The 14,317-nt window shown below is 41.0% G+C and overlaps 1 protein-coding gene across 1 annotated transcript in view; it reads left to right on the top strand.

Annotated features, from left to right (window-relative positions):
- Positions 1-14,317, top strand: part of LOC101848919 (ubiquitin carboxyl-terminal hydrolase 5) — a gene marked incomplete in the record, with an annotated part of 21,862 nt that overhangs the window by 2,412 nt on the left and 5,133 nt on the right. The window contains 13 exon segments of the mRNA XM_013088457.2: positions 542-593; positions 1,316-1,434; positions 2,156-2,262; positions 2,669-2,904; positions 3,861-3,955; positions 5,170-5,363; positions 8,689-8,760; positions 9,503-9,550; positions 9,971-10,013; positions 10,347-10,469; positions 11,495-11,648; positions 12,770-12,818; positions 13,844-13,966. Of these exon segments, the coding sequence (XP_012943911.1) occupies positions 542-593; positions 1,316-1,434; positions 2,156-2,262; positions 2,669-2,904; positions 3,861-3,955; positions 5,170-5,363; positions 8,689-8,760; positions 9,503-9,550; positions 9,971-10,013; positions 10,347-10,469; positions 11,495-11,648; positions 12,770-12,818; positions 13,844-13,966 (1,415 nt within the window).

Here is a 14,317-nt window from a genome sequence, read left to right as displayed (position 1 = left end):
GGGGGGGGGGGGGGGGGTCGTCTTTTACAGAAGGAAGCCACCAGATTGAAAAAAGTAGAGAGAAATGTTAAATATCTGTGCCTGTGTAAGTGGAAAATTATTATACAACAAAGTCTTTAATGATACTTTTGTTTAGCTCGCAGCATGTCTAGTAGTGTTACTACTGCTAGCAAACTATAACTTCTACTTTGAGAATTAAGTGGTGAATAATACAATCGAGCAAAAACTGTGCAAAACTTGAATTCATAGACAGCTGTGGTACAATCTGCTATTCCCTGTCTGAATTGCGCAATAAAACGTCTCCCATATTTATTCAGTGATGAACTGTCTGGCACTCCCACTCGGTGAATATGAATTTGAGATTCAGTCTAAGTTAATATATATGCGGTTGAACTTTTATGTGGAACTGTAATTTGTTTATGAACTCAGGGGGCCTCATTTTGTTGCAACCTGAAAGATTTTTTGTATTTAATTTTTGTTTTGGCTGTTCACATGGAGAGATCAAATAATATAATTTTAAACAAAAATGTATGTTTGCCAGGTGCCCAAAGATGAGACGGCTGAGGAGGAAAAGCCAACCAAGATGGCCATCGGTGAGATCAGTACTGCTATTCCGTTGGTGTCGGGCTCAGGGCTCAGTAGGCCAACTGCTAAATTTTCTCCAAACGATGTTGTAAAGCAGGGTCAAAGACATCTCAATAAATGGTGGAGAAATTCAGCGAGTAGAATTGCATGAAACATGGACTTGACTTTTGAGTTGAAGTGGTCTGTGATGGTTGAACTCAACAGATTTTAGCGTTCGCTGTAAAATAGGCTTCCTGGGAAATAACCAATTTGTGCCAGACACCATCTATTTATTGATTTACCGGGGACCTTCTTGAGTCTGTCAAACCTTGCACCTACTACAATTTAGTCCAATTGTCTTTCATATTTCATTCTAAAGGACTCTGGAGTCAGTACTGAGATTCTTATTAGTCTAGCTGTTTTCTCTTGATGTTTTTAGGAGGCTTTTTATCACTGTGTGGTGTATAGATTGTTGTAGAAGGGTTCTTCTCTCCTCCCCCATCTTCTCTCCTTTCCTAACCTAATGTATTCCATTCTCCCATTCTTATTCTTATATGTGCCATATGAATTAAAAGATTGTATGGTTTGTGTCCTGCCAGAATCTTCTTTTTTTTTTTTTTTACATTAAATTAGTAGATTTGGAATGTGAGATATTTCTAGTAAGGTGGTAAAGATTTATTACGTGTAAAAGGTGAATATTAACATAATTAACATAATATACATGAGGTTGTTTATGATGAATTTCTTTCAGGAGTGGAAGGTGGCTTCCAAACAGATGAGAAAAGATTTGAGTTTGAGGAGAAAACGTCCATCACCATCTTGCCCCAGTGGCACGAGATCGCCTTCCCCAACCCACAGATCCCTGATCAGGTAACTATATCAGATTGTCCTCTTAGTTCACAGAGTGTGCTGTTTGTGAGATACAAATACTATGTATTATTTTTATTAATATTCTTATTACTATAATAATAATAATAATAATAATAATTATTATTATTGTTATTGTTGTTATTATTATCATCATCATTGTAAATATCTGGTTCTGATTGCTGCTTGCTACTTTATTTGTATCTGAGGTACCGATTTTACTGATAAATCCAGGAATCCGGGTCTCTGAGAATATGGATTTAGTGATGCACTGCTGTTTGTACTTGTACTTATATTTTCATATCTTTTTACTCGTCAGACTGCAATCTATACATCATAATCTGTACATTTTGAGTCCCCTTGCATACATTTTCTTGGGATCTGAAAAGTTCCAGATTTTTTTCATAATGATTTGTGACCTCTGTTGCTTGACAAAGAGAAAAAACAGAGGCATTAATATATATTCCAAGGGGTCTAACTTCTATTGATGAAGAGTACAAAAGTGCTAGGAGTGAAAGGATATATTTTACTCCAAAGTGAAAAATGTAGAGGTGTTTCTTTTTCTCAACATTATCTATGAACCACATAATTTCTCATTTATGCAGAGTTTTCTGTTATGAGTTGCAAAGAATTGGGCAACTGTCTGTGTTCTTGAATTAATAGTTAATGCTTATTGAACACCCCAATCCCCCCCCCTCTCCTCCCCGTCCCCTTCTCCCCCCAGGCCCAGCTGTCAGCCACCATGATTATGATGGCAGAGGATGCAGCCAAACAGGAGGAGGCCGCGGCCATGGCGGGAACGTGGGAGGGGGAAAAACTGAGGGTGTCGAAGTGAGTTCTTGTTCTTGTTGTGGTAGTTGTTGTTGTTGTGGTGGTTGTTGCTGTTGTTGATGTTGCTATATCTTCCTGTGTTCACTGACGTAGGGTGAAAACGATATTGTCGACAGTAAACAATAAACGAATCCTGTACCTACCTGCGTTGACAGTTAATAAATGCTATATCTAACTGCAACAAAAGTGAACATCCTGTCTTTACCTGCGTTGACATGGAAAAATCCTGTATTTACCTTCGTTGACAGTAAACAAATCCTGTATCCACCTGCGTTGACAATAAACAAATGCTATATCTACCTGCGATAAAAATAAAAATCCCGTCTCTTGCTGCATTGAAATAGAACACATCCTGTATCTACCTGAGTTGACAGTAAACAAATCCTGTATCTACCTGCGTTGACAGACACGCGGAGAACCTGCTTCAGCTGCCAGTGGAGAAGAAGATCCCCCCGTCGGGCTGGAAGTGTGAAAAGTGTGATCTGACCTGTAACCTCTGGCTCAACCTGACGGACGGCTCCATCCTATGTGGCCGGAAGTTCTTCGATGGTTCGGGGGGCAACAACCACGCGCTGGAACATTACCGGGAGGTGGGCTACCCTCTGGCCGTCAAACTGGGCACCATCACGGGCACAACTGCAGGTTTGTTTGTTTGTGTGTCTTGCCGGTTGTTTCCTGAACATTTTTGTTCTCAACACTCTTTTAAAAAATTGTTTTTTTTTGGGTCCCAAATCCTATTTTTATAGATGCCAGAAGTTAGTTACGTAAACGAAATAAGGTTGTTTTGCTTTGTCATGGTGGAAAATCACTTGAAAATTGCTGCTCCTTCTTCTTTGCGTTCCCCTGCTATTGGGATCTCAACCTGTCTTTAGGCCTTTCCCAAAGGTGGGAGGGGGGGGGGGGGATATTAACATATTAATATGTTCTTATGGGCTGATTTATCAATGTCATGCTCTTACTGGGCCGAAACAACTTAAAGGAAACTGCTGCTTTTTCTTTCCTCATCCTTACTATCATCACTTTACCTCTATACTTGTTTTGTATGTTTGTCAATGTTCTTGTGAACTGCTATTTCTGGGGTGCCTTGATAGGGAAGCAGACTTTGTGCTAATGAGGTGAGCAGAGTAAGCCTGGTTCCCCGTTTGGACTTCTCTGTTGACATCCACCCCTAGGCGCTCTTCATATGACCTTATGCAGTTGCGAGTGCCGCGAAACCTTACTAAAACATAAAACAAGATGTGTGACCAGTGTGTGTTGTTTATCCACAGATGTTTGACCAGTGTGTGTTGTGTTCATCCACAGATGTGTTCTCCTGTGACCAGTGTGTGTTGTGTTTATGTTTATCCACAGATGTGTTCTCCTGTGACCAGTGTGTGTTGTGTTTATGTTTATCCACAGATGTGTTCTTCTGTGACCAGTGTGTGTTGTGTTTATCCCCAGATGTGTGACCAGGGTGTGTTGTTGTGTTTATCCACAGATGTGTTCTCCTATGACCAAGGTGTGTTGTGTTTATCCACAGATGTGTTCTCCTATGACCAGGGTGTGTTGTTGTGTTTATCCACAGATGTATGACCAGGGTGTTTTGTGTTTATCCACAGATGTGTTCTCCTATGAAGAGGACGATATGGTGGAGGACCCATACCTGGCCAAACACTTGGCGCACTTCGGTATCAACATGGCCGCGCTGGAGAAGGTATGTGGGTGGTTGACGGGTGCTCTGCTGTGGGTTGCTCCTTTTTTCTTATCAAATATGTATCAGTGGGTGGTTGGCAGGTGCTTTGGTGTGGTTTGCTTCTTCTTTCCTATAAAAAATCTATCATCTCTATCTCCCCTCCTTCTTTTTTGTGTTCGTTACTCTCTTGTAACACCTCTAAACTTCGGCGCTTATATGACCTTATTGTGTTGCAAGTGCCGTAAAACACTTACTAAAACTAAACTAAAATGGCACACTGAAGGTCCTAAAAAGCCATGAAGAGGATCAGAATTAAATTTTTCCCTGAAAAATGAGTAAACACAGTGGAAATTGTCTAAGTAAGACGGCCACCTATAGTTGAGGAGAAAAGTGGTTGTCTTAGACAGGTGAACATCTTACACAGTGTCATTGTAATGTAACAAATGTGCAAGGGGGACATGGGAAGTGGCCGTTTGTGCAGGGGATTGTTTTATACAGGTGTCCGTTTGTACAGGTGGTTGTCTTATACAGGTGGCTGTTTGTGCAGGTGATTGTCTAATACGGGTGGCCGTTTGTACAGGTGATTGTTTTATACACGAGGCTGTTTTTGCAGGTGATTATTTTATACGGGTGGCCGTTTGTACAGGTGATTGTCTTATACACGAGGCTGTTTGTACAGGTGATTGTCTTATACGGGTGGCCGTTTGTACAGGTGGTTGTCTTATACAGGTGACCGTTTGTACAGGTGATTGTCTTATACAGGTGACCGTTTGTACAGGCGATTGTCTTATACGGGTGGCCGTTTGTACAGGTGATTGTCTTATACAGGTGGCCGTTTGTACAGGCGATTGTCTTATACAGGTGGCCGTTTGTACAGGTGATTGTCTTATACGGGTGGCCGTTAAAGCAGGTTGGGCTTTAGGATACACAAGAAAAATTTCCATTTGATGATCATTTTTGTCATGAAATATAAAATTTTCATTTTTGTAGTAAGCATTGGAGGTTTTCCAGTGGTTTTCTTGTAGTCAGTGTTTTTCATTTCATCAAACCAACTCCTCTCTTCTGTACCTCCTTATGTGTTTCTCTCTCTCTCTCTCTCTCTCTCTCTCTCTCTCTCTCTCTCTCTCTCTCTCCCTCTCTCTCTCTCATCCCTCATCCCTCCTACATTTTCTTTCTCTCTCTCTCATCTCTCCCTTCTATGTACCTCTTTCTCTCTCTCTCTCTCTCTCCCACAGACAGACAAGACCATGACGGAACTGGAGATTGACATCAACCAGAAGATCGGGGAGTGGGATGTGATTCAGGAGGCCGGCAGCGTGCTCACCCCAGTCTACGGGCCTGGCTACACGGGCATGCGTAACCTAGGCAACAGCTGTTACATGAACTCGGTCATGCAGGTCCTCTTTACGCTGCCAGACTTTCAGAAACGGTCAGTGGGCGGTTGGCGGGTGACCTGCTGGGGTGGTTGGTGGGGGGCTCTGCTCTGGGTGGTTGGCAGGTGCTGTACTGTGGTTTGTTCCTTCTTTTCTGACAAATATCTGTTGTTCTTATCTCCCCTCTGCCTTTTCTATGAAACATTTATCATCCTTATCTCTCCTTCTTTTTTGTGTGTGTTACTCATTAGTAATCTTTGGCACTTATATGACCTGTCTGTTTTGCAAGTGCCGTAAATTTCTTACGGAAACTAAAAACTGTCCTGTCCCATTAACTCACTTGCGACTGGGCCCTTTCACCAGTCACAAGCGTTGAAGACTGGCGTTTTGGGGGGTATTTCAATAAATCACCACAACTCTCAGAATTACCCTATTGTAATCATTTTTTGACACAGTAAAGTAACACTCAAGCTTAATCTAATACAAAAAACTAAACTTGTCTAAGTCTAATACTTTAATTTGTATGATTTTTTAAAAATTGGCATGAATTTGATTTTCGAAAAATTTCCAGAGACGTGACAAGTAGAATGAAATTCACTGCAACAACAAAAATAAAAGTTCAAAGTGTTCTGGTTTTATTTGTATACATGTGCAAGTGTTTGGTGAAAATATAAAAGCTGGTCTGTGCATTGATTCAGACCCATACACTGAATTACATGAGACAGATGTACGGCACGAGGTTGTGATTTCGTTGCGCGAAAAACAACACCGGTACTAGTGCTAGATCTAGCCCTAGAACTACGACTCAGGCCGTGTTCGGGGACATATCCAGGATCCTAACTATTAGACACATCATATTCTGAGACACTAGAACTAGTAAAACGCACAGAAGTATAGAAAACAACGAAATTATGTGATTCTTGTTCATGCGACTTCTTCGACCGTTACTACGACGCGACTGTCGGATTACTATGAGCTGTATAGAAAAAAACAAAGCGCGAGTTCCGGTCTGTTCAACCCTAGTTGGGGTCACTGTCCTTCACCTTCAATAACTTAAAAACTACCGGCCCCAGAGATACGAAACGAAGTCTAAGTAGCTCAGGCTTGGCCAAACAAGGGTACGAGGCGGGTCTCGCGATCCGTGCGTGATTTGTAGAGCGAAAAAAAAATTCCAAAGTTGGTCACGCAGGGCTTGTGAGATCCGTCGCGAGCGTCATGGCGGGGGTCACGCAACTGTTGTGTGACCCGTCTGAAGTGAGTTAATCAGTCACTGGTTATGTGTTGCACACAGTGAACATAGTGGTGTTGAATGTAGGAAGTATCAAACACAGTGTGTTTTGAACATAATAGTGTTGGACATAACAGTTTTGATTGAATGTATCGGTGTTGGACATAACAGTGTTGATTGAATGTATCAGTGTTGAACATAGAGGTGTTGGACATAACAGTGTTGATTGAATGTATCGGTGTTGAACATAGAGGTGTTGGACATAACAGTGTTGATTGAATGTATCGATGTTGAACATAGCATTGTTGAAAGTGGTGGATCTGTCTTCTATCAAAGATAATAAATAACAAGATGGGCCACTCAGCCAAAAAAGTGTCCGCAGGAAGTATGCTCTTCGATTCAGATGGCGCTGCAGTCTGTTTTAAAGCTCTCTTTCGTTTTTCCAGAAGAAGAATAGGAATAGCACCTCCTTGCGTGCGTAGATCGACTGCTGTTCATCAGCAGTTCGGGTTCGTTCAGTACGGAGTTTTAGTTTTTAAAAATGTTAATGACCTCTCGCCTTTCATTCTAAAGTCAAATTAAACGAAGAAAACAATCACCCTTTCCTCCGAAAGAGGTTTTTTTGTCAGCGTAACCATTTTAAAAAAGCGTTCTTCCGAAATTCATTAAAAAACTTGCTAGTTTCACTTTGATTTTTTAAACTCAAGTAGGATAACTCTGTTCGCCAAAGGTGCGCTTTTGCGAAGAGGGCGCCACCGAAATTTGAGGACACTTTTTTAATTGGCTCAAAGAGAGAAGTGGCCCCTCTTGTTATGTAGACTCTTTGCTTCTATCTGCCATTTTGTACTTGGAGGTTTCAGATGTCAGATACATCTGGACATAACAGTGTTGATTGAATGTATCGGTGGCCTAGAGGTTAGGCTCTCGGACTCGCAACCGTAAGGTCGTGGGTTCGAATCCCGTCAGGGGCCCGACGTTGTGTCCTTGGGAAAGGCACTTTACACGAATTTTCCTCACTTCACCCAGGTGGGAATGGGTACCCGGCTATAGACAGCGAAAGATCTTGTCAGTTTGTTAGTGTTTGAGCGCTTAATCGGCTGCTTGCACTGTATGCTTCCCGGGAAGCTGAGAATGTTTCGGAATGTTCTATGGTCTGCTGGGGTAATAATATAGTGTAAAGCGCATAGAGCCTGCTGTTGAGCGGGGATATGCGCTATACAAATGCTATCTATTATTATTATCTCTTGACACGGGGAACAGTTTCTGTGATTCAGAAACAATGACAAATGATCAGTGTCCGTTGTGTTGCGGTTAGGTGCTTCTTTATTGCACGCAGGAGATACCCGAGTTCGATTCCTGAGTGGGGAGTATTTTTTTTATCGAGTGTCTCGGTCTTTCTCCTGGGATGTTGTATCTCTCTCAGCACGGGTTGGCCCTGACAGGCAGGATCAGAGGCATGCCTCCTGAATTATATAAATTGTGTCGATGGAGGACGTAAAAACACTTACATTTACAGCAAGTTTATAGAGTTACTTTACTTTACTTTTCCGATCCAGCGGCCATTTGGGTTCTAGCCCTTCGGCAATTTTATAGACAAGATCCTTTTTTCCCCCCTGTGTTTACAAACAGTGTTGATAATGTGCGACATAAAATTGTCGACTGATGTCTGGTTGTTGGTCGTAAGGATCTCCAATTTGATTGTTTGTGATTTCAGGTACTTCAGTCATTGTGGATAAATTGTATAAAGTATGATTGTCTTTGATTTCAGGTACTTCAGTAACTGTGGACAAATTATGTCTAGTTTTGATTGTCTTTGATTTCAGGTACTTCAGTAACTGTGGACAAATTATGTCTAGTTTTGATTGTCTTTGATTTCAGGTACTTCAGTAACTGTGGACAAATTATGTCTAGTTTTGATTGTCTTTGATTTCAGGTACTTCAGTCATTGTGGACAAATTATGTCTAGTTTTGATTGTCTTTGATTTCAGGTACTTCAGTAACTGTGGACAAATTATGTCTAGTTTTGATTGTCTTTGATTTCAGGTACTTCAGTAACTGTGGACAAATTATGTCTAGTTTTGATTGTCGTTGATTTCAGGTACTTCAGTCCTTGTGGACAAATTATGTCTAGTTTTGATTGTCTTTGATTTCAGGTACTTCAGTAACTGTGGACAGATTGTGTCCAACGCCCCCCAGAATCCTGTCTCTGACTTCAACACACAGATGTAAGTATTCTTTTATATTTTTTATACCTTGTATGTGTTTAGTATCATCGTGTGGGTGGCTGGAGGTTGTCACTGGTAGGTCTTTCTTTTTAAATTTCACTGTGTTGTTTCTGTACATGTGGGTGGTTGGAGGGTGCCTCTGGTAGTTCGTTCTTACTTACCCTCCCTCTGTTGTTTCTGTCCGTGTGGGTGGTTAAAGGGTGTTACTGGGTAGGTCCTTCTTCTTTTCTTTCCTTTTGTTCTTTGTTTATGTCTGTGTGGGTGGTTCTTTCTTTTTGTTCTTTGTTTATGTCTGTGTGGGTGGTTGTTTTGAATACACAATGTTTGTTGCTGTGTCAAATACTTGTCTGGTGTTTTCTGTCATGTCAAATACTTGTCTGGTGTTTTCTGTCATGTCAAATACTTGTCTGGTGTTTTTTGTCATGTCAAATACTTGTCGGATGTTTCGTTGTGTAAAACATTTGTCTGATCTTTTCTGTCATGCAAAATATTTGTTTGATGTCTGATGTTTTCTGTCTTGTCAAATGCTTGTCTGTTTGTTGTGTAAATCATTTGTCTGATATTTTCTGTCATGCAAAATATTTGTTAAATGTCTGATGTTTGATGTCTAATGTTTTCTGTCATCTCAAATGCTTGCCTGTTGTTTGATGCCTGATGTTTTCTGTCTTGTACAATGCTTGTCTGTTGTTTGATGCCTGGTGTTTTCTGTCTTGTCAAATGCTTGTCTGTTGTTTGTTTACAGGACCAAGCTGGCAGATGGTCTCCTCTCTGGTGTATATTCCCAATCAGTGTAAGTTTTATTGTTTGGATTTTTCGGCCAATCAGTGTAAGTTTTACTGTTCGAACTTTTCCGCCCATCAGTGTAAGTTTAACTGTTTGAATTTTTCGGCCAATCAGTGTAAGTTTTAATGTTTGAACTTTGCAGCCAATTAGTGAAAGTGTTAACATTTCGGATTTTCAACCGATAGATGTAAGCCTACTGTTTGAGATTTTAGCCAATGTGCATCTGTTTATTTGTGCAATTTTTCAACCTATTGGAATAAGTTCTACATCTGAGAATTTCAGCTCTTCAACACAAGTTCACCATTTGAGATCTTTAGCTTATCTGTGCCAGTGCAATGTTTTACTTGTGGAATGATGTTGTTGAACTTTATTTTGTTTTAAAATTCCCAAATTTTTCTGTCATTTGAAAGCTGTTTGTGTTTTTCAGAGATACCAAAGAGGCTTCAGAAGGGGATGCCAAGTACATTCCAGTAAGTTTGGGTTCAATTCCCGTTGCTTTCTCTTAGCTCCTGAGTCTTTGTTTTGGTGTGTGGGGCTGTGGTTTACGACCAAGTCCCCATAGTTTTCTCTCCGCGGAATTCTGGCTGTCGCAAACATCAACTCATTTTTATGAGGGAGATACGGACAGTTAGTTGTAATGACCTGGAAGCAACGTAAAATACATTTTTCAATAGTTTGTATATAGTTTGTTTTGGGGTTTTTTTGTTTGTTTGTTTTTTGTGGGGGTTTTTTTGGGGGGGGGAGGTTGTGTTTTGGCGGAGCCAGTCAGAGTCAGTGCTAATGACCTTTTCTCCTTTCGGCAGCCCCCCAGCGGAATCCGCCCTCAGATGTTCAAGACGTTGGTGGGCAAAGGTCACCCGGAGTTCTCCACCAAGAGACAGCAAGACGCGCAAGAGTACTTCCTACACATGGTCTCCGTTATACAGGTTCGTGGGTTCATGGGTTCACATGTTTGGTTCTCTCTCACTTCCTACACATGGTCTCCGTTATACAGGTTCGTGGGTTCTCAAGTTCCCATGTTTGGTTCTCTGGTCCTCTACCACTTCCTACACGTGGTCTCCACTATACAGGTTCGTAGGTTCCCAGGTTCACATATTTGGTTCTCTCTCACTTTGGCGCTCGTATGACCTTATGCAGTTGCGAGTGCAGTAAAACCTCTACTAAAACTAAACTCTTCCTCTTCGTACACATGGTCTCAGTTATGCAGGTTCGTGGGTTCACTTGTTTGGTTCTCTCCCACTTCCTACACATGGTCTGCATTATACCGTTGTTTCTTTTGAAAGCTGTAAATGCTATCTGTTGGCTATTGATATTTGTAAATGCTGTTTGTTGGCTGTTGATATTTGGAAATGCTGTTTTTAGGCTGTTGATATTTGTAAATGCTGTTCTTAGGCTGTTGATATTTGTAAATGCTGTTTGTTGGCTGTTGATATATGTGAATGTTGTTTTTTGGCTGTTGATATTTGTAAATGCTGTTTTTAGGCTTTTGCAGGCTGTAGAGGCTGTGTGTTTAGTTTATATCCGACAGGTTTGCTGTTGCTTCTCAAGTTGTGGTCTAGCTTGGACTTGTAACTGATTTTCTAGAATATTTTTGCTTTGGTTATTTTTGTTTTGTTTGTTTGTTGTTTTGGGTTGTTTTTTTTGTTATTACATACATTACCTTTTTTTAGTGCGTGATTGGTGGATGCTCTGGTGTATTTTGTTCCTTCCTTCCTGTCAAACATCAATCATGTTTATCTCTCCTCCTTCTTTTCTTTGTATGTTACTCTGTTGCAGCACCTCTAATCGTTGGCACTCGTATGACCTATTTGTGTTAAAAGTACTGTAAAACTCTTACTAAATCTAAGCTAAATTCTTACTAAATCTAAGCTAAATTCTTACTAAATCTAAAGCCTTGCTCAGTTTTTATTGGGAATTTTTTAATTAATTAATTTATTTTTCTTTCTTTCAGAAAAACAGCCGGGGCGGCGCGAATCCTTGTGAGTCGTTCCGGTTTGAGGTGGAAGAACGCGTTGCTTGTTCCTCCTCCCAGAGGGTTCGCTACACTCGCAGAGAGGACTTCTGTCTATCCCTGCCCGTGCCCATGGAGGCTGTGTCCAATAAAGGTCTGTGTGTATGTCTGTGTGTGTCTCTGTGTGTGTGTCTCTGTGTGTGTGTCTATCCGTGGCAGTACCCATGGAGGCTGTGTCCAATAAAGGTGTGTGTGTGTGTGAGTGTGTATGTCTGTGTGTCCGTGTCTCTGTGTGTGTGTCTATCCGTGGCAGTACCCATGGTGGCTGTGTCCAATAAAGGTGTGTGTGTGTGTGTGTGTGTATGTCTGTGTGTCTGTGTGTATGTCTGTGTGTCCGTGTCTCTGTGTGTGTGTCTATCCGTGGCAGTACCCATGGAGGCTGTGTCCAATAAAGGTGTGTGTCTGTTTGTATGTCTGTGTGTATGTCTGTGTGTGTGTCTGTGTATGTCTGTGGTAGTACGCTTGGAGGCTGTGTCGAATAAAGGTATGTGTGTGTGTGTGTATGTCTGTCTGTGTGTGTATGTCTGTGTGTGTGTCTATCCATGGCAGTACCCATGGAGGCTGTGTTGAATAAAGGTGTGTGTGTTTGTGTTTGTTTGTGTGTATTTGTTAATATGTGTTTCTTAGTGTGTGTCTGTGTTGTATGTCTGTGGGTGTGTCTGTCTGTCGCCAAGTACCCATTCCTACCTGGGTGAAGTGAGGAAGATTCATGTACAGAGCCTTTCCAAAAGACACAAATCGGGACCGTGACAGGATTAGAACCCATGACCTTTCAGTTTCTGGCCCAACCTTTCTAACCACCAGACCATGGACGCCACACAGTGGCACTCACTACTTTATTGTTGCACGACAGGTGGCAGAGTGGGTGGTTGGCGGGTGCTCTGGTGTGGTCTGCTTCTTCTTTCCTATCAAACATCTGTCGTCCTTATCTTCCCTTCTTCTTTTTTATGTTTGTTACTCTCTTGTAACACCTCTAATCTTCTGGCGCTCATATGACCTTATGCAGTTGCGAGCGCCGTAAAACCTCTACTAAAACAAACAAACAGATGGCAGCAGAGTTTTCTGTGTTTTCTAGCATGTGTGTTTATTAGTTTGTTTTCTCCTGTGTGTTTTGTTTTTTGTAAGTTATAGTGTGTGTGTGTTTATAACTGTTTTTTATTTCTGTAAGTTCTAGCGTGTGTGTTTATGAGTGTGTTTTCTTCTGTGTGTTTTCAGAGGAAGTAAGGAAATACAACGAGTCCAAAGCTGCTGGGGCAACCATTGTGTAAGTAATGTGTAATTTGTTGAACCATTGTGTAAGTAATGTGTAATTTGTTGAACCATTGTGTAAGTAATGTGTACTTTGTTGAACCATTGTGTAAGTAATGTGTAATTTGTTGAACCATTGTGTAAGTAATGTGTAATTTGTTGAACCATTGTGTAAGAAATGTGTAATGGGTTAAATCCTGTAAGTAACGTGTAATGGGCTATAACATTGTGTAAGTGGGAGGTAATGGGTTAAACCATTGTGTAAGTGGGTGATGATGGGTTAAACCATTGTGTTAGTGGGTGGTGATTGGTTAAACCATTGTCTTAGTGGGTGGTAATGGGTTAAACCATTGTGTAAGTGGGTGATGATGGGTTTTAAAAAACCATTGTGTTAGTTGTGGTGATGGGTTAAACAATTGTCTTAGTGTGTGGTGATGGGTTAAACCATTGTGTAAATAGGAGGTAATGGGTGAAACCATTTGTGTAAGTGAGAGGTAATGGGTAAAATCATTAAGTAAGTGGGAGGTTATGTGTTAAACCATTGTGTAAGTAACGGGTGATGGGTTAAACCATTTTGTAAGTGGGAGGTAATGGGTTTAACCATTAAGTAAGTGAGAATTGATTGGTTGTACCATTGTGGAAGTGGGAGGTAATGGGTTAAACATTTGTGTAAGTGGGAGGTAATGGGTTAAACATTTGTGTAAGTGGGAGGTAATGGGTTAAACATTTGTGTAAGTAACGTGTAATGGGTTAAACCATTTTGTAAATGAGAAGTTATGGGTTTAAACCATTGTATGTGGGTGGTTGGCGGTTTTTTTGGTGTGGTTTGCACTATCAAACATCTGTTGGCCTGATCTCTCCTTTTTTTATGTTTGATACTCTCTTGTAACACCTCTCATCTTCTGCACTTCTATGATCTAATTGTGTTGCAAATGCGGTAAAACTCTTACTAAAATTAAACATACACCTTGACTCAAAGAGCATTGTGCTTCTGCTAGTCTGCCACTGGTAATGTTAGTTTGTCTGTCTTTCCGTCCCCAGTGACCCAAAGAGCATTGTGCGTCCAGTGATCGCGTTCTCCGAGTGTGTTCGAGCGTTCACAGAGGCAGAGACGGTGGAAGATTTCTACAGTTCTGCCATACAGGGCAAGACCACAGCTCTCAAGTAAGCGCACCTTTCTCTCAGCTCTCCTCTACACTTCTCCCTGTTTTTGTTTTTGTTTGTTGTCTTCATCTGTCTTTGTATTCTACTGATTTTTATACTTTTCTGTACTTTAAAAAAAAACTTCTTCTCTCTGTCTTTGTATTCTCTCGCTGTAAAGTTCTTCAACACATTAGAAAACAGGCAGTACAAATACGTAGGAATAGGACAAGATACAATAGTGAAATAATTGCAATAAATAGGACGAAATACAACAGTGAAATAAATGCTATGGATAGGACAAGATACGAAAGTGAATTAAATGCCATAGATAGGACGAAATACAATATTGAAATAAGCACTGTAGCGAGGACA

Source organism: Aplysia californica, unplaced genomic scaffold, assembly GCF_000002075.1.
Source record: "Aplysia californica isolate F4 #8 unplaced genomic scaffold, AplCal3.0 scaffold00747, whole genome shotgun sequence".
Lineage (NCBI taxonomy): Eukaryota > Metazoa > Mollusca > Gastropoda > Aplysiida > Aplysiidae > Aplysia > Aplysia californica.
This window is presented reverse-complemented; position numbering and strand designations above follow the sequence as displayed.